The sequence below is a fragment of the Cololabis saira genome, chromosome 17, assembly GCF_033807715.1.
Source record: "Cololabis saira isolate AMF1-May2022 chromosome 17, fColSai1.1, whole genome shotgun sequence".
Taxonomy (NCBI): Eukaryota; Metazoa; Chordata; class Actinopteri; order Beloniformes; family Belonidae; genus Cololabis; species Cololabis saira.
The window spans coordinates 35216169-35237446 of record NC_084603.1 but is presented as its reverse complement, the minus strand read 5'-3'; the positions used below and the strand labels follow the sequence as shown (position 1 = coordinate 35237446).

The 21278-nt window shown below is 39.0% G+C and overlaps 1 protein-coding gene across 1 annotated transcript in view; it reads left to right on the top strand.

Annotated features, from left to right (window-relative positions):
* The first annotated feature begins 2695 nt into the window (after window positions 1-2695).
* arfgef3 (ARFGEF family member 3) overlaps window positions 2696-21278 on the top strand; it is an 85860-nt gene continuing 67277 nt past the window's right edge. The window contains exons 1-8 of the mRNA XM_061745067.1: window positions 2696-3135; window positions 8884-8935; window positions 12555-12636; window positions 12731-12865; window positions 13718-13786; window positions 18121-18237; window positions 19114-19159; window positions 19685-19769. Of these exons, the coding sequence (XP_061601051.1) occupies window positions 3051-3135; window positions 8884-8935; window positions 12555-12636; window positions 12731-12865; window positions 13718-13786; window positions 18121-18237; window positions 19114-19159; window positions 19685-19769 (671 nt within the window). The 5' untranslated portion in view covers window positions 2696-3050. The remainder of the gene's footprint in view (window positions 3136-8883; window positions 8936-12554; window positions 12637-12730; window positions 12866-13717; window positions 13787-18120; window positions 18238-19113; window positions 19160-19684; window positions 19770-21278) is intronic.

Here is a 21278-nt window from a genome sequence, read left to right as displayed (position 1 = left end):
ATATATATATATATATATATATATATATATATATATATGCCTTAGGTTTCTACCAACATGGTATTAACTATTAATATGCAGACAAGTTAAAAAGTAAAAAAAAAAAAAGTATTTCTGAGCCTGTATACTACAACAGTATAATAAAGTCCTGTAATGCTGCTGCGTGGCCGGGAAACGTGTCCAGGTAGAAGGGGACCAGGAAAATCCCCACTCCAATTAGAAGAAATCCTGCTATCATAAATCCAATTATGAAGGCATCTTCAACGTCCTCGACAGACAGAATCGCAAAACACAACGGCTTCCAGTGTTTCCAGGACTCCATTGTGTATCCAGCAAAAAATGGCCCATCAGGGCAAGAGGGCTCCCTAACCCCCTGACTTCTCGTCGCAAAAATTTGGTCAATTGTGCTGAGAGACCAGTTAATCAATTCCATGATTGTAGAGTTTCGGAGAAGTGAAAATGAGAGACTCTGAAGACAAGACAGGACAAAAGCAGTAGCAGGGGAGATTGATAAGGGAGAGGAGCAGAAAAAGCGTCCGCCTTCGCCGAGAGCCGGAAGAAGAAGAAGGATTCTATCGTCAATTATGCGTTTCATCCCAAATCATTTGGGCTAAATGCATATCAGTAGGTGTTTCTTTAAGTATTTCTGAGCCTAATAAAAAAAAAATATGTGTATATGTATATATATATATGTATATATATATATATATATATATATATATATATATATATATATATATATATATATTAGGGGTGTCACGGTACACACAAGTCACGGTTCGGTACGTACCTCGGTACAGGGGTCACGGTTCGGTACGGGTTCGGTATGGGTTCGGTACAACGGGAAAAAAAATACAAAAAGTCCCAAATGTATAAGACAAGTTTTTTCTTCCTTTATTTTGATCATAGCATTTGAAAGTTAAAGTTTGTTCAAAACTAAAAAGCATCTCTTATTAAAGTGTGAAATAAATAGAATAAAACATTTAACTTGTGCATTAGTGTTTTTAATTTTTTATGTTTTTTATGTGAGCACGGGATGGGACATTATAATAATATATAGCACTTTTAATAAATACTTGAACCCGGGCTCCTCTACTGCTGCATATGGGCAGAGCCGTCTGGGGGCGGAGCATTCTCCATGGGCCTTATGATAGTCATTTTAACGTTCAACAACATCATCCTACCAGAAACACACACACACACACACACACACACACACACACACACACACACACACACACACACACACACACACACACACACACACACGCGGAGCTGAAAACTCAGACAGTCACGGACTGACTCAGTTCCATCTTTGATTCAGCTTAAATACAAAAAACCTAACTGGTCTATTTAGATAGATATAGACACAAGGGTCTATAACATCATTTCTGAGCTCTATAACAGAGAATAGACTCGGCGGTCTAGTTGACAACAACACAAATCACATTCAAATAGGCAGGTGGTCAAAGCTACCACAACATTCTGTTAAGAAATTATTTAAGAAGGTTACACTGACTCACCAACGGTAGTTGACTCTTCCATAACCCAAAATAATCCAGGTAACGTGGAAAACGGGGTAACATTCAAAACTTTGTACATGCTTAGTCCTCTTTTAAACTTTAGCGCTAATCTCCTTTGCTGTGACTGTTAAGGCTGATTTATGGTACCGCGTTACACCAACGCAGTGCATACGGCGAGGTTGCGCGTATGCGCGTAACCATAAATCAGGCTTTACTCCCAATCCGCGCTGGCACACGGCCCTGATGTGTTCAGGACAGTTGTAAATTAAGAATTAGAACATTTTATCGTTATTATAGCCTACAATTTGTGATGATATATGAATTGCACATATATTTATTGATATGCACAGACTAGCACACATTTAGGTCTGTAATGGAACGTGACTTTTGATATTTATAAGGGAAAAAAAAAAGATGATTAATTATTTTTTTTTTTTAACTCAGTCAGACGTATTCGCCGTATGACTGCGTGTACCGAACCTTGACCCCCGTACCGTGACGGGACGGGACGAATACAAATACCGTTACACCCCTAATATATATGTATTAATAAAATAAATATGATATATAAAAATGCATGTATATATATATATATATATATATGCCTTAGGTTTTTACCAACATGGTATTAACCATTAATATATATGCAGACAAGTTAGAAAGTAAAAAAAACGTATTTCTGAGCCTAATAATAAATATATACAAAAAATAGATTATATATATATATGTGTGTATATGTATTAATAAAATAAATATATGACTTAAAATATATATTAAAAATGCATATATATATATATATATATATATATATATATATATATATATATATATATATATGCCTTAGGTTTCTACCAACATGGTATTAACTATTAATATGCAGACAAGTTAAAAAGTAAAAAAAAAAAAAAAAAAAAGTATTTCTGAGCCTGTATACTACAACAGTATAATAAAGTCCTGTAATGCTGCTGCGTGGGCGGGAAACGTGTCCAGGTAGAAGGGGACCACAGACATTATACAGGTATACACTGTACGTGTCTATGGGAGGGGACAGCCACCTCTGCGTGGGAGCCAGTGACGAGGCAGAGGCGAGGGCGGAGGGAGACGCGGGGCGGAGGGAGACGGGAGGAGGAGCCGGATCTGCTTTCCGCTCGGAGCATCAGCTGAGCCGGGACGGCTGTCAAAGCCCGGGGGGGAATAACCCAAACACGGGGGTGAATAACCCGCATACGGAGGGGAATAACCACATACGGAGGGGAGGCGAGGACAATCACTGCAAGAACACGTCCACGGGAGCGTGTGTGCAGGTGCTGACGTGCTGTAGTCCAGGGTGAGGTGACGTCGCTGCTGAGCCGCGGATAAACGCTTCCTCCTTCCTTTTCCTATTGCACCGGCTGCTGTCGGCCTTACATCACTATCGGCTGGTCGGGGATGAACCACCGCCTTCCCCGGGGGGGCAGAGGGATGCTGCGGCCCTGAACCAGCACGACCGCCCGGCTCCTCCCCCAGATAACTGTTCCTGGAGGCGGCATGGAGGAAATCCTGAGAAAGCTCCAGAAAGATGCGTCCGGCCACCGGCACAAAGGCGTGCGCGATGCGTGCGGCTGCGCCTGCGGTGAGTCCTGCAAGACCGAACACACACACACACACGCACCAAAACACACACATTTACAGATAAACAGGACTGCAGTTGGCAGTTAATTTAAGGTGACAAGCATGTTTTCAGTTTTTCTTGCAGCTAAAACCTATCGCCTCTTTATTCCAGGGGATCATGTTCTATGTTTTCTATATTTAATTTTGAAAATTCAACCTGAGCATGTAGAATAAGCTACATTAGACTGTTAAATAATACATAACATAGCATAACATAACACAACAATACATAACAGGACAGGTGTATTTTCTGAATGATGTGGGAGTGATGTATGGGTCACAGTTTGTTGCACTTTATCCATTCATTGTTTTTATTGCTTTTATGTTTTTATACTGTGCTTTATACTGTACTTATTTATTCCTCTTATTTTAATAGCTTCCTTTGCACTTTGGTGGGAACATCCTAACCAATCTCGTTGTTACCTGAGCACAATGACAATAAAGTCTATTCTATTCTGAGAACTAGGAAGCCCCTAAAAGGGCACGTAAATCCACAGCTTCAGGTAAAACTTGTTAAGCACAATTAAACAGTAAATAACAAATACAATGAAATAAAATATAAGAAAATATAAGATAAGAAAAGAGGTCAAATAAATAAGATGCATAATAAGATGCATAATTTCGCCTCTGTTAAGGAACAAGAGGTCAGAATTTTACTTTGCAGACATATATATATACACAATTCAACACAAGGTAATTCAAAGTGCTTTACATCAACATTAAAAGCGGCAAGGCACAATTAAACAGTAAATAACAAATACAATGAGGTAAAATAATAAAAAGCACAAGTTGTTAAAAAGTAAGGGCAGTAGATCCAGCAGGTACATCTCATTCTTACAATGGCAAGAATTACGTTTCTATATGATCAAAACGTACAAAGACCGGGTCAAATACAGTATTACAAAGTAATCTGTGTTTGTTATTGAGTGCTTCAACTAGGCAGACTTTTACAGTCTAAATATGCTAATGTTGGACAAGCCATGTCCATTTTTGCACAACACTAACTGCGGTGGGAAAACTCATGCAGCCACAGCAGACAGCATGATGGAACAGAGAGAGTCTCTGAACCAAAATCAGTAGTGGCTGGAATGAAAGCAGCTTTAAAGGTAGCCAGAGGGCTCTAACTTTTTCTAAGGCCCTGTGTCAGAGTTGGTTCTGGAGCCTCTTTTAAAAAAGATGGGGTAGATAAAAGCCCTTTTAAGATGAGCTGTGGAGAAGCACCAATCTATTACACTTCCCGACTAAGAAATGGAAGAATCTGTAAGTGTAATTTTGCAATTGCAAGTGCAATTTCAGATGACATAATAAACCAGCTAGCTACTTTATACATTTTATGGACACAGGATACAGCCAGCAACACACGAGTAGCAAAGGTGGTTCTTCTTGTTTGTTTGTCTTTTGTTTTGATTTTCCGCACCAGCATGAGCGCTTTTTGGTGACTTTTTGGTGACATTTATGTAACATTGCAGCTTGGAGTGCTGTGATTTAATTTTACTGCTCATGTGACCCCTGGTCCATAAAGTGAATAGAATAAATCCTGGAAAAAAATGGACCAATGAGCAGAAAGAGTGAGTCTGCCGGTGGGTTAGAACACGCCCACCTTCCTTCAGTTACCAGACACATTTTCATCTTTCATTTGACTATTTTAGCTTTAATTTTACTTATTATTTAAAGTCCAATGAAATTTGTCCGTCCATCTTTATTTGCTGATTTCCAATTCTGTTTTACAAGCGGAAACGCCTCCATGTAGTATCTGAATCAACAAAGGCAGAGCTGCAGGCTCTGAGCGCTCTTTATTCTTCACCTCTTCATGTTTGTTTGCTTCATGCCACTGAGCATGCTCACCAGGATGATGATTCATTTTGTCATCTCATGTTTTGATTGTTGTCGCTCCATGAATTTTATTTTGTTGTTGTAGAGGTTTTGCAGATTTCTATCTTTTATTGATTCTAATTTGATAAGCATAAAATAACTTTTTGTTTGTTCACAACACTTTCTCTACTCACAGTGGAAAACTTCCAGAGCTTTCCCTAGTGACCATCAAGAAAAAAGGAAAAAAAAATGTCTGTATTTAAGCTTTTCAGCCAATGCATTGACAAAATTAAGCAATTAAACAAACAATCAAGCCTCTGCATGTGATGCATGTACTTAAGAAAACAAAATGTATGTAGTGTGCACCACTTTGGGCCCCTGAGCAAGGCCTTTGACCCTAATTGCTCCCTGGGCACTGGGAAAAATGACAGTCCACTGCCCCAGTCTAACTAGTAATGGGTTAAAAGCAGATGACTCATTTCACTCAGTGCAGTTAAATGCACATCTAAATCCAGCTATTTGCAACAATCTAGGTAAGGATTAAACTGGAGTTTCCCAGAAATCAAAGTAAACATGCGCGATAAGACAATCGATTATTGAGTGCGGTGCGTTTGACTCCATGACACTAGGTGGCACCACACGCACTTTTGCATTGGCGTTCTTCCGGTTCCTTCTTTGTTATTCTTCTTCTTCTTCTACTGTGTTGATATTCTGGCTTTCGTGGTGTCGTCACGTCTGGAAGCTGGAGTCCCCGGGCAGTTGCTAGCTCGGCTAAGGGTGGGTGCCGGAATAACTCATATTAGGAGCATTATCTGGCACTAAAAGCTCCATCTCAAGAGCTTCAGTTCAGTTCGAGTACAACCCAGCTAAGGTGTTTATATGGCTTTTAGAAATTCGATATTGGTTGGATTAAGGCAGTGTTTCTCAATCCTGGTCCTCGTGGGCCCCTGTCCTGCATGTTTTAGATGTTTCCCTGCACCAACACAACTGATTCTAATTAAAGGTCATCATTAACTTGTCACCAAGGTCTGCACAGCTCTGTTGATGACACAGGTACTTTTATCACGGTGTGCTGAAGCAGGAAACATCTAAAACATGCAGGACAGGGGCCCACGAGGACCAGGATTGAAAAACACTGGATTAAGGAAACAATTCGACTTTCTGTCATGTTTCATAAAATATATACAGACAAAATAAAGATGTTTTTTAATTTTAGAAGATTATCCTGCAAAAACGAGCCGCTGCTTCCCGATCATTGTAGCTTACTTTGTGTTATAGCCGACATTCCATTATTAATATAAATGTTTGCGTGTATGTGTTTACTTACCAGGGGCTTAACTAGCTGCAAATAAGTAATAATAATTTTCATTCTCATCAAGTACAGAATTCAGAGTCTGACTCAACAACGTGGGGGTCTCTTTGAGGCGTAGGGGCCTGACGGCGTTTGTAGTGCAAGAAATAGCTCAAACATTAGTCATTTTACAGCTTGTGTTTTTCTTCAGTGAAACTTTGAAAACAAGGAGGAGTTTGAGACCATTGTTGAACAAGAATAACAAAAGACCATGATGCCAGTAATGCTGAGATTCTGCTGAGTCATAACTGCTTCTTCGGGGGATGGTCATTAATGGATGTAATTGGGAATACTATAACTCGGAGTATCCTGGATGTACGGCGTGCAAACAGTTTCCACTTTTCCTTTTTAACACGTAAGCCTCAGGTAACATCACAAACAAACCAAAAAAAAAAGTAAATGAGTATTTATAGTTTAGGGATGATCTGGCAAGTGAAAGTGTGTGAGACAGCAGGCACTGATGAGGCTCAGGTTGTGCTGATGGAGGAATAATTGTGCATGTTAGCAGACACACTATCCATCCATCCATTTTCTATACCTGTTTTATCCTGTGCAGGGTCGGGATCCCAGCTCATTACAGGTGAGAGGCAGGGGTTCACCTGGACAGGTCGCCAGTCCATCACAGGTCCACCTTTATAGACAGACGCAGACACAGTAATAATGCACACATGCAATACAACGACAAACCTTGCTTGGCTTGTCCAAATAGAACAGGAGACCTTGAAACCTAGAATCTGGATGGGAAAGTCATTGTCACAATGCCATATTTAATTTATATTTGCTCTTTTGTATCCCAAGCTACTTTGAAATGTTTGGAGAAGTGTCTTTAATGAGTGAGTAGGTTTTGTACCTTGAACAAATGAGCAAATTGAACAAAGCAAAGGTACTTCTTGTAAAAATGTAGAACAAAGCCATTGCTTTTGTACGTAAAACTTTGAAAAACATGCAGCCCGTTCTCGTGTGAAAAGAACAGAAGGTTTCTACTGTAGGTTGTCTCAGAAATGTCAGACAGACATATTCTGTGTTTTTTGCATCTAAACTTGTCGTGGTTTCAGTCATGTATGTTGCTTTTCAATAACGGCCACAGTGCTTTCCATCTTTTTCCAAGTGTGGTCACGTGGACCAGCCCGCTTACGAATGTGTGTCGGTGCATGCTGAAGTGTGGGTGCGTTTTGAAAGGTTTACTTCAGGCGGTGATTGGATCTTTCAGGAGGGGTTTCAATCCTCTTCCTCTTCTTTGGGCTTTTCTGTTTTAGTGTCCGTCACCATAGACGAAGTATCTCCGGCCCTATAGAGGTCAACGTACGAGCATGTGTTGTAACTGCCACCATATTGGGAGGATATTAGTGGGGGTTGGCGAGCACCGTGGATACATGTGCATTAATGTCCAAGTGCACTTAGGGACATTGTTGTCATTTTCAATTTAGTTTTTTCCCCTTCTTGAGGAGTTACCGGCTCCAAACTCCATCACCTCTGAACCAAAACTGTCTACAACAACCACAATAGATGTTTGTTCTTTTTTTTTTATTAGCTCAAAAAATGATTGAGTAGGAAAAACAAGTGATTGTTATTGTTTAACTGTGAATAACTAAATCTGCATACTAGAGCAGTGAATATAGATTAGTTTGAAGTTTATATTCAGTAGAATATTGTTGATTATTCCTGCAACAGGACAGCTCCCACGGCAGAGGCATCTACCTCTAGCCTAAACGGACGGATAAAATTGGGAGCTGTGAGGTCAAGGGCGTGACTAAGGAGTGATATGGCGTTGTCGAAGGCATGCTGACAAGTAGCAGACCAAACAAAATCGAATTTCGGACTTGTTAAAGAAGTAAAGGGCTGGGAAAACTGACGAAAAGTTACAGCAGAAACCCGGGTAATAACCTTCCAGTCCTAAAAAAGCTGTGTAGAGCTCTACGAGTTTTTGGAACTGGAAGGTCAGCTATGGCATATACTTTAGCCGCGATGGGTTTCATTAGGCCATAACCCACCTGTCTCCCCAAATAAGTGACAGTGGCTTTGCCAAAGTCACATTGGCTACTACTACTACTACTGTCATTTAGCTGACGCTTTTATCCAGAGACTTACATCTGAGATACACACGCTATCGAGGAATTAGGGATAGGGCCTTGCTCAGGGGCCCAAGGTGGTTCATCTTGGTTGCCATTCCAGACCCAAGCCCACCTCTGTAGCCACTAGACTACCACCCCACTCCTCAGTCACAAGCATCTCAATCAGGGCGGGCATCTGCGGGATGCCATCCACTGTCATAAACTACAAGCAATCTGTTGAGATGTGATGATGTTGTTAAGTAAACCATGTTTTGCAGGAAGCTCAAGAACATCGGTTTCTGAGGGAAACGTTTGTCGTGGAATCAGGCATTGTATCTCTGGAGTCCATTTTCATGTGCAGAAAGCTGTGTAATATGTGAAAGAAAGGAATGGTCCAAATAGTGTAATATAATCTTGTTAGGTTGACCTGAATAAGCGTGTCTGATAAAGGTTATTAATCACGATGTTTCCCTCTCTTTTATCAATTTAACCACAGACACGCTGGCGTCTCAGAACAGCTCAGCCAAGATTTCCGCTTCACAACTTCGGTAAGTTGAACAATTCAGGTTTAATTTGAACTTTGCTCCTGAAGATGTCATAGTTTTGTTTGACCACAGCTCTGAAATGTTGCGCTGCCACAGTCAAGGCTCCAACCTTATAGCTCTATTCCTCTTCAATACACAAACTAGCCTGCTTCCTCTGGATTCATTTTGGATAACGAGGGGACGGTTCCAACGTACGCAGAAGAAAGTACTTCTGGTTGTGACTGGATGTACATACAACCAATCAGAGAAATGAAGCATGTGAAGTGGCCAGAGTGACATCCAGACTAGTGAAGAAACGGAACGCAGTTGAGTTGGAACGTTGGGGAATGACTGTTGTTGGTTTTACAGAACAAATGGATCCAGCTCTTGTTAGTGTTTCCATGCAGGTTGTTTGGAGAGGTGGGTGTTGGATGCTCCTGTAAGAATTAAAGTCCAACTCCACCCTACTGTGATCTGATTGGTAAATGGTGTTTGTGAAAATGGCTCTGAACAGGAATGGTACCAAACCCATTTCACAAGACAGATATTTCCCAAGGGGAGTGAGTTGGACAAATACAGATTTTCTGGTTTTCTTTTCTTTTTTTTTAAATTCCTTTTAAATAGCAGTTATGGGGTGGATAAACCCCATCAATGTATATTGTACTTGGTCATCATTACCTTTTAACTAGGGATGCCACGATACCATTTTTTTCACACTGAGTACAAGTAAGGAGTACGAGTATTTTAATTTGTGTACTTGCCGATACTGAGTACCGATACGATACTTCTACCACAAAAATAACTAGGCTAAAAATGCAATGAAAAAAACAATGAATTGGAAGACAGGTTTTATTTTCAACAGATAAATTCAATAAAAATAAATAAAATGAGTAGAATGACTCTATTTAAAAAAAAAAAAAAAAAATCTTTCTGTGTAAATAAAAAGTCTCCACAGTGGCACTGTCTTCACATTTAAGAAAATATCAAACATATAACATATCAATGAAACATCATATCGCGGCTCGAGTGCGTCGAGAAGACGGTGAAATCTTTCGTCTTCTCCAGATGACAGTGGCTGCTCATCCAGCGCTAGATAACGTCAGTTTTACCTGAGCTAATGTTGGCTGTTGTGTTCTTGCAGTAGCGTTAGCAAACTCCGTATACTCAGCTTTATGATGCGTCTTCAGATGTTTTATCCAGTTGCTGGTATTAAACGACGTATTCTCCTTCCCTCCTCTTGACACCTTAGCAGCAGTAGCTTCAGTCTGCCTTGCTTCTGTCGTCGTCCCTTATTCTGAAATATGTCCACACTGCTGACGTCCCGCTGCATAAATTGTTGCTATTTTGCCTGAAACGGAGCTGCCAGTCTCACTCATGTATCACTCTCTTCTCATCACCACGCTGACTGCAGCTCAACATCTCCCCCTAGAGTCACTAATCAGTAACTACAACAACAATGAACAATGAGAATTTTTCCGAGTACGAGTATACGAGAGCAGTATCGGCCCCGATATGGTATCGGTATCGGGGCATCCCTATTTTTAACTAAACCTAACTTACAGTGGGTTGGATGGCCCTCGAACTCAACTTAGATTTTTCACAAAACCTGGATTAGTGTGTGTAAGTTATCCACTCCTATCACCCTCAAGGGCTTTTATTGACGTTCAAAAAAATTAGCATGAATTGTATTACATTTGTAGCAATGTCAAAAATTTCAAAAAGTTAAAACTGTTTATTGGGGCATGTGAAATTCTTCACAGAAGTTACTTTCACTCACTCACTCACACACACACACACACACACACACACACACGCACCGCACAACTCACACATTATACACATAGTAAGGTCGTGTTAACAAATTACTGTTTTATGATTTGAATAGATGTAAATGATCCAACAATTCCTGGGCTGATAATGCAAATATTAAAGCGGAACACGGAGTACAAGCTTTCACATAAGAGGAACTATTTAAACATCACTATTATTTAATTGTAGTTGTTATTGTTTTGGAACTTTTATTTCAAATATTTAACCTGCAAATGTTTTTAAAGGCGGGGTAAGGGATTTCTGGATGCTGAGCTGCTGCTGTCTCATTAATGCTCAGATCCAGCAGCTGGTGGTTCATTGGTTTTCTGATAGATCACGTTCATTTGCAGTTTTTTTTATTTATTTTATTTACTTTAGTATTTCAAATACACAAGAGAAAATCTGTTATTTACCAACAGTTTCAATAAGTACCAACAGTATTTTCTTTAACATGATATAGAGTATGTTTTTTAAGACTTTCGGGGGCATCTCTAGTTTTTGTGAGCCGTTTGGCTTTTTATTGAGCTGTAATCGAGGACGTTTTCCTGTGATATGAATTGATTCATTTAATTATGTGGAAAAAGCCTCTGGTGAGATCAAATGTAGCCAAACATCTTCATGTTTTTCTCCAAAAAGGGACTCTGGATTTGTATTAAAAGCCCTGTACTTTCCCCTTTGTCATTCCCACCGTACTTTTTGATGCTCCAGTGTTGTGTTTTGATGTATTAAATGTAAAGTGAACGGACAGCTGCCTGCGCTGCTGCTGCTGGATGTGAGGCTGGCGTCATAAATCCTGAAAGCTCAGCGCGCCATGAATTATTCATTCATCAGAGATTCATCGCTCTTGTTCATCAGCGATTGTTGGATAGAATCTTGATGATAATGTTTTTGTACGAGCAGTTTAATGTTTCTCTGCCGTTGTGATCATGAGGAAAATATTTCATGACTTCAATTACTGAACAGCCGCTCAGCCACACACGAAGCCCGAACTCAGTCAGTCGCTAACGCATGAAGCTCTAATCTCTATGAACGGTAAATGAAAAGTCAGCAGGAGCTTTAGGTTTTAAATGATTGTTCACATATGGTTTCAGAGGCTGTTGAAGTTTGAAATCAAGCTTCATCAACCACATTTTATGGAAGCCTGAAACAGTCAAAATTAAATAAATAATTAATTAATTAATTCAATCATTAAATAAATGTACAATGAAATAAATAGAATTGGAAATTCATAAATATATAATTTATCTAATATACAATTAAATAATTAAACGTGTCATTAAATAATTAAATCTATGGAATGCTGAAACAGTGAAAATTAGATAAATAATTAATTAATTCAATCATTAAGTTAATGTACAATGAAATCAATAAAGTTGGAAATACATAAATATATAATTTATTTAATATACAATTAAATAATCAAATGTGTCATTAAATAATTACATTTTGAATATTTCATTGGATATATATTTAATTTTATGATTCTTGCATTGGCTGAAACACATCATGAATTTATTTAAACTGTCACTTTGATGAATGTATATCCAATGAAATATATTCACCATTTAATTAGTTAATGATACATTTGAGTATTTAATTGTATATTAAATTAATTATATATTTATGTATTTCCAATTTTATTTATTTCATTGTACATTTATTCAATGATTTAGTTAATTATTTATTTATTTAATTTGGACTGTTTCAGCATTCCATATATTTATCATCATTTCCCTCAAAGCATTAAAGGGGAAGGAGGATAATTAAACAAGGAAAAAACGTTCCTTGAATTGTTGGACATCCACTTGCATCGCTGTTTTGTGTTTGTCTCCAGAGAGCGGTGTCTGCTGCCTCTGCAGATGGCCCTGGAGTCAAAGAACACCAAACTGGGACAGACTGCACTGGCCGGCATGCAGGTACTGAAGGATCCAACTCAAGTGACGTTCATGACGCTCAAATGCTATTGCTTCACATGAAGCAGCAACTGCAACTCTCCCTCTGTCTGTGCAGAAGCTCCTGTGTGACGACAGGTTTGTGGGCGGCGTCATGGTGGAGGTGATGGAGAAACAGCTGCTCAGCCAGATGTTGGAGGCCATCAGAGTCACCCCATCCCTCCATGAAGACCTGCAGGTGGAGGTCATGAAGGTAAAACCAGGGCTGCACGGACGTGGTGGTTTAAAGAGGAGGAAATCATGATCTAAGTCGTTAAAAACCACAATGTGTTTCTTCAAATAATTGTTTTCCCTGTCGTAGACCACACTGCAAAAACTCAAAATCTTATCAGGAATATTGTCTTATTTCTAGTTAAAATGTCTAATTTTTAGACAAAAAATCTCATTACACTTAAAACAAGAGTCATTACCAGAAAAATAACTTATTTGACAATTTTCACCTGTTTCAAGTAAATTTTCACTTGAAATAAGTAGAAAAATCTGGCAGTGGGACAAGATTTATCTTCTCATTACAAGCAAAAAAATCTTTTTCCACTGGCAGATTTTTCTACTTATTTTTAGTGAAAATCTACTTGGAACAGGTGAAAATTGTTGTTTTTTCCAGTGAGGAGTCTTGTTTTAAGTGTAATGAGATTTTTCTTTTGACTAAAAATGAGACATTTAACTAAAAATAAGACAAATATTTTTGTTAAGATTTTGAGTTTTTGCAGTGCAGGCTGACGTCTAAAAAAAAATGTAAAAATAAGTTTCTTTGTAGCCCTGATGGGGGATGGAGCTTTGATGCAACTTTATATATAGTACAACGGTTTCTTTGAAAAGTCCTATAAGGGTCCCCTTTTCTGAACTGCTGATGGGTGCTGAGCGTAAAATGGACCAGCTTTGTCAAAGTGCTGGTAATTTAAATGACTTTATTAAATAGAACGCTAATGTACCTGTGCCTGTGAGGTGTTCCCATTAATATTATCTCCCCCTTATTATACGGAACAATAGAAGCAGTTATAGCAGGTTTTAAGGTTTTAAGTGCACCTGTGGTGTGTGTGTGCAGGTCCTGCTGTGCATCACCTACTCACCAAACTTCGACATCAACGGAGACTCCATCCTGCGGATTGCTCAGGTACTTCAGTTACACTGTTAAAAGTTATCACACTTTCTAGATTTTAAGTCCACCAAATGATCTTGCATTAGTTTTTAATCAGGGACAAAGAGTCCATCAACTTAAAGGTCCCGTGTGTCGCGGTTTTGACCCCCGTTCATAGTGATCAAACCCCTCAGGAGAGTTGCTTACTCTGACTGTGACTCAGAGACTCTGGCTCAGTCAGATTGTGCAGCCTACGTCTCTTATTTATTCTGTTTTGTGGTGAGGAACCTGTTTGAACACTGTTGTTGGTTACCTTCCTAAACCAACCAGTGTAGTCATGTGCCACAGTGAGAGAGACAATTGGAGGATGTATTGAACTGATAATTGTGTTTCCTAAGAACCAGAACCAAGCAAGGTTCAGCAGCGTTCAGTTATTCTGCTCCTCACCGGTGGAACAAACTTCCTGTAGACCTGAGGTCTGCTGCAACTGTAGATCCTTTAAATCAGGCCTAAAAACATTACTGTTTACTGAAGCTACTCTTAAATTAAATACTTACCTGCTGGATCTACTGCCCTTACTTTTAACAACATGTGCTTTCTATTATTTGACCTTTTTTTTTATGACCAACTTTTTATTGATTTTCAAAATAATTTTAGCCCATGTGAGGTAGGATAACAATGAAAGAAAAAAAAATATTTCAAACAATATTCAAGAAGAGCATCAACATTTCAAACATCTACTTGTAACAGTATAAAATGTATCAAAGGAGGATGCTCAGCTATTATAATGACCACTGAATCCGTCATATGGGTACATGTACCAATTACATTCAAATAACATAAAGAACAGACTGGGCTTGTGGTTATTCTAAGTTGACTGCATTTTCTTGGTGATAAATAAAATCTATGGATAACTTTGTAATTGATGAGCTGATGATTATAAATACTAGATGTCAAAGGGATATTATTTGACCTTTTTTCGTATAATTTTATTTCATTTTATTTGTTATTTAAGCATACTCTTAAATTAAATACTTATGATTTTTGAAAACCGCGCAAAGTTATGGATAAGCCCTGAATGCAGGCATTGTGACGTGGAATTGTCAAATTGGTTTAATTCACCGCACGAATCGGCACAGATTCTCGTCAGTTGTGTGAAATGAGACCTGGAAACAGGTATTGTGGCATAGAATTGTCAAATTGGTTTAATTCATCGAACAAATTGTTACAGATTCCTTTGTAATACTGTATTTGACCCGGTTTTTGTACGTTTTGACTGTATAGAAACGTCATTTTTTATTTTTTTTATTGTATTTTTATATTTTCAACCACAAAAAGAGGGGTATACCTTACATACATAGAACACAAACCCCCACAACTCAACTTCCAAAAAAAATAAATAAATAAATTAAGTCAGTCAATACACACCAAAACATATTTCATAGTGCTATAATCATGCCAGATATACTAACTAAAATTCTACTCATTGCACTAATTGAAAATACCAGATAGTACTACCATATCTGTCATATCAATGACTCTGAAATAATAATTAAATATTTAAATAATATTCCTACCCTACTTCATGATGAAGGGGACTTATCAAAAAAAAAAAAAAGTAGGAAACACTTAATGTCATTATTTTCTTATCCTAAGTGGGGGCTGGTCCGTTAAAGAACCAAAATGATATCCAAACATATACCCTCAAAACGCAACGAAACGTAATTCCTGCCATTGTAAGAATGAGATGTGTACCTGCTGTACTCTACTGCCCTTACTTTTTAACTTTTAACTTTTTTTTTTATGTTGAGTAACCATAGCCATTGGTGCAGTTCTGTCCATCTTGAAAACGATGAAGCAGAAGTAGCCAGAAATGTGCAGCGGTGTGCTATCAAGTGCGGCAGTCACAGTTGTTGGGTTCAGTGTAGAGATGAAGACATTCCAGGTCCCCTTGGAAACACGAGTCACGTAACGTCACATACTGTAGCTCCCGTCTGCACTGTTTTCTGATGCAGAAAATGTTCAAGATGAAACCGTCTTTGAAACAGCAGTCACTGTGTGAATGGAACCCAGTTGTTTTCTTTAACAGCTAAATGAGCTTTAATGAGCTTTTAAATGTCGGCATCCACCCGTGTGCGCCCCCTGTTCACTTATACCGTTAACCAGTAATTACTTTTACCTACAAAATAGACTCAATATTGACTGGGCTGTCGCCATCTCCCAGTGACCGATGACGGCAAGCCTTCTTTGAGAGGAAAAGCTGCACAAAGAATCAGGAAAAGCTTCTTTCCTCCTTTTTTCCTCCTACGCTCAGCAGCAGGCCTTGACATGTTGCAATCTGATCCATTATTCAGAAAGCTAGGATGCAAACAAAGAAAAAGGCTTCCATTTATTGTTTAGTGGGTCTTGCCGCTTTTAATGTTGATGTAAAGCACTTTGAATTACCTTATGTTGAATTGTGCTAAACAAATAAACTTGCCTTGCCTTGATATACGTCTGCAAAGTAAAATTCTGACCTGTTGTTCCTTAACAGAGGCGAAATTATGCATCTTAAGTCCCCTTTTCTGGAAGGAGCCTTCCCGTCTTTTAGAAAGTGACTCTCTGAAAGGTTTCTATCTCGTACTTCTGCATCGGCATCTTCTTCTGCTTGTTCAGAAAGTTTTAAAAATGTTTCATTTTGTACAAAACAGCCCCACGTTCTGTAACTTCTCCTCTCTGTGGAGGTTTCCTGCTCTCCTATTTACTGTGCAGACTATTTAATTTTAACATGGCTTCCCTCGGCGGTGGTGACGGCTCCTGTGAGCAGGAGCTGTTTAGTTTCCATTAACAGCTCATAAAAACCTGGACGACCTGATGTGTTAATGGGCTCTGTGCCACCGGGCCTGGCCATCTGGTGTTTGTGCTTCTGTCTGAGCCGGGCCGTAACTCCGGCCCTGGAAACGTCGTCGGCAGTGCTACGTTATCAGCAGCTCGGTGCAGGTTGTTGTGTCGGGACTGGCAGCACACATGGACACTCAAACATTTGTGTTCACTATCTCTAATTATATCACCAGTTCTATGAAAAGATTACTGAAGAGTATTAGGGCCAGGCAGGAGAAAAATAAAAATAATATTTTAGAGCAGGAAGATTTTTCTATTCATTATGCACTTCGAGAAAAAAGTCGAAATGTTGAGAAAAAAGTCGAAATGTCGAGATTAATGTTGAAGTACAATTTCAACTTTATTCACGAAATTGTATTTCAACTTTCCCACCACACTCGTCTCCTGAAGTATCTCTCCAGGTTAGATGGAAGAAAATACTTCCTTTTCCTATTTAACATATTAGTAAGCTGTTGGTTTGATGCCAAGTGGAGACGGTAAATATGAATATTGATCGTAAAACATCCGTGCGGAAACCATCCTGGTTTAATGGGAGACGTAAATGTTCTTCACGGCCTCTGGATTTTCATACAGGATCCAGCTGCTTGGGCACGGCCGGTAGTGCAGCCATCTCACAGCTATGGCACTTTTCCACTAGCATCTACTCAGCTCTACTCATCTTAACTCGGCTCGACTCGGCCAAGTTTCTTTTCCATAACAATTCAGCACCTGGAGCAGGAGTAGGAGGTTGGAGTGAAGCTGCTGTGACGTATTTGATTGTGTGATCTAAACGAAGAAGACAACAACACTAAAGATGTAGAACCTGGAGGAGATGATAGATGTGCTGTTGGGTCTGTGACTGGGTGAAGAAAATGAAAAAAAAAATGGAATGAAAATGTATATTAAAAGAAAAAAGGATCCAGCTGCTTGTTGTAACAACCAAAAGTGTGCTGCACGTTGACAGCTGTGCATTGAGGAACTAAAAGTGAAACTATGTTAAATTAAAACTAGTGATACGCTAAAGATGCAACAGGATATGTTGGATTTAAAAGCCAGCCTCTGATAGCTCGCATTTTCTATAGCTTTATGAGTGAATGTGTGTTCTTGTTTGCATTGCTTCTTGGGGACGTCCTCTGGTTTAATCCCCCACCTTGTTGGGACCAGTAGTTTCTATAGGAACCAGAACCTGGTCTTAATGAGGGAGGATGTTATTTCTGGTTGAGGTTTAAGTGAATTAAGTTTAGGCTGGTCAAGGTATGGGTTAGGCATAATGAATGGAAGTCAACGTGACCTTCAATCTGATCAGAAGATCAGGTCTGAAACACTGACGGCACATCCCTTCCCTCCCTGCTTCTCCTCAGTCTGTAACCATAGCAACCTTTGACGCCATGGAAACTTCAAATAAATCTCAGTGATGCCTTCTCGAGACCTTGTGCGTCATGGCTGCTCTGCTTTTGTGATTCAGACATAGGAAAGGTCACCCGGTAATGGGTGTGTGCGTGTGCATGCAGGTGTGTATCGAGACCTACGTGTCCAGCTGTCACCAGCGCAGCATCAACACGGCCGTGAGAGCCACGCTCAGCCAGATCCTGGGAGACCTGACGCTGCAGCTGCGACACAGACAGGAGGTCAGACCGGAAACACTCACACGCATCAATGACACATGTGCACACGTTTTACACTGTATTCATCTTTCATTTAATTTATTTTCATTTATTTATTTAGCACAAATTCTTTTAGAATCAGTGCATGGAGGGAACGAAGCCCGAAGGGCTTGTACAGAGTTCAACTCCCATCAACAACTGGGATGAAGTAACAAAGATAATGTACAACAAATTATAAATATAAACGTAAAAGAGAACATGGATACAAGGTCAGGATTACATTAAAGATAAAGAAATTGAAGGTTAAGACAGAATAAGATGTTTTTTTGATAACTTTCTGAAGGAGGTAAAAGATAATGTTGACTTCAGCGACACATTCAAGTCATTCCACAGTTTTGGATCTAAATGTAATATTAAATTCATGACCTGACTTTTGACAGAAGGGTAAGATTACCACTGTATCTAGTTGGATATAAAAAAAATATAAAAACTGCTGGAAAGTGACAGGAAGATCTTGTTTTCTATTGATAAACATGCACAAACAAGCATGAGTGAAAAACATTAAGTTTATGAATGGATAATAGTGAATATTTCATCAAAAGAGGTGCAGATGGTTGGTGTCTACCAGACTGAGAGATCGTTCTTAAGAATCTTTTTTTGGATTATCAGTAATTTGTTGAGAAATGTTGTTGATAAGTTACAGACCAGACAATATTGCAGTAATTCATATATGGAAATAGGAAACTATAATACAGAGTCAAGTGAGCAGAGGGATGGATCAACGAACAAACCTTTTTCAGTTTGCCATTTCCTTGAAAAACTCAAAACAACAGGTTATTGCGGACACAAATGCCCTTGAACGTCAGACATTACACTCATCTGTCATGTGTTCCTCCCCAGGGAGCAGAAGGAGACGAGCTGACTGCACCGCCTCTGCAGAGACGAGGTACGTCAGCGCCACAGCCTGCTCTCACGTCTGCAGCTCCTCTTACTAAAACTACCAACTCAAGGGCTTTAATAACCTTGCTGACATCATGCTTCATATCTGTGTGTCATTTCTGATCACTGCATGAACAGTTGCAAAGTTTCTTCATCTTTGAGAGTTAGGTAAAGGAGAGAATGATATCTGGAAATATTTCAGAGAAAAGTGTGACGTCTGCATGTGAAGTAGGCCGTAGAAGTCTCTGGTGGACTTCATGAATTGTGTGTCTGAACCGTTTTAAGAAGAGTCTCCTGGTAGCGAGACGCTGTCACAGTGAAAGCATTTTTTTAATGATGCTGTGAAATAAGAATCACATAAACGGTGTATACGGAAAACACCCTCCAAATGAATGTGGATTTATTATCCTCCCTGCACAGGAAAGAGGTGGCTAGAGACGGACCTGGACAGTTAATGACGGTTTAATCACTGCATGCATATATTGAGTGAAGTGGGTGTTGTGAATCAGCCTTGTTTGGTCGTGTGTTGCAGATGTTTCTCCTACCAGCCAGGCTCTGTGTGACGATGTGGTGACTGTCCTGACTGTCTTCTGTGAAAAACTGGAGTCAGTGGAAAGGTAACGCGGTGCGCTGTGTTTTTTTTATAATGTTTTTATTGAAAAAAAACATAAGACAATTCTAATCTCTGAATCACAGTTAAGATTTTTCCTGTTAAACATATACATACCGGTATATGGGGATGGGGCAGATGGGGAAGGTGGCTCAGTTGGTAGAGCGTTCACCCATGAACCTGAAGGTCAGTGGTTCGAACCCTAGTTCCTCCTGTGTCCACCAAAGTGTCCTTGGGCAAGACACTGAATCCCCCGGTTGCTCCCGGTTCTCAGGCCAGCGCCGTTGTGTGGCCGACAACTGGTGTGTGAATGTGTGTGTGTGTGGGTGAACGTCTACAGTGTAAAGCGTTTGGGGCTGTAGGAGTACAGCTGGAAAGCGCTATATACAGAAAGTGTAAGCCATTTACCATATATGCATATGTACATCTATGACTATTATAAACCAACAAATGATCTCTTTATTAAATATAATACTCCATGATTCCATGACATACAGTAGTAGAACAGAAAACTGTTCTATTTGCCTTTAAAGCCCAGCAGAAACTGCTTCCAAACTACATTCAGGATTTGTTCCAAATAAAAGAAACCTGCTATGACCTGATGGGGAAACTCATGTTTGAGATGACGACAAGAACAAATATTAAAAAGAGATGTACATTAATTAAGGCTAGAGAAATATGGAATAGTTGTGACAACGACCTAAAAATCTTCAAGTTTAAGTAAATGTTTAAAGAAAATATTGTAAATAAATATAAAACCCTATATTTATAAAGTATATTATCAAAAACATTCTAGAATGTGAAACGTCAATTTTATATTTTGTCTTATTTATTTTTGTCTTCTTTATGCATTGTTTGTTTCCACGGAGTAATGTTAATGTCTCATATTTAAGCTGATCATAAGATAAAAAGTGTTGGCACTATAAGCTACGGCTTCAGCTACACCTTTTTGGCAAAAGAAATGTTTATTTTACCTTTTCATCTTGTTTTGTAAAAAAGTGTGTACAAGCCAAAATAAGATTCATTCATTCATTCATAGTATACTAAAAATATACTTACATAGTATATACATACATACACACACACACATGAAAACTTCAAATACAAAAAAGCAAATAGAATAGGAAATTATACAGTTAAATTGTGAAAAAATGAACAATGAACTAACAAACTGCCCTCCCTCCCACGGCTCATCATGACAGCAAATAATACTGGTTACTCATGCATTCCAAAGTACAACAACAACAGACACACACTCAGTTGGTCATTTCCTCTAAATGTGTAAAATAAGAAATAAAGGGTTGCCATTTGTGGAAAAACTCTGTACATCCGCTCAATGTATACTTAGTTTTTTCCAGTTTTAAGAAAAACATGGTGTCTTTAAGCCACCGGGAAATAGAAGGATATTTAGCAGATTTCCAATGCAACAGTAAATAACGTCTTGCTAGTAAGGATGTATAAGATATAATGTCCTTTTATAAAGAATTTAGTGCAAGTGAGGCATCAGGAATTCCAA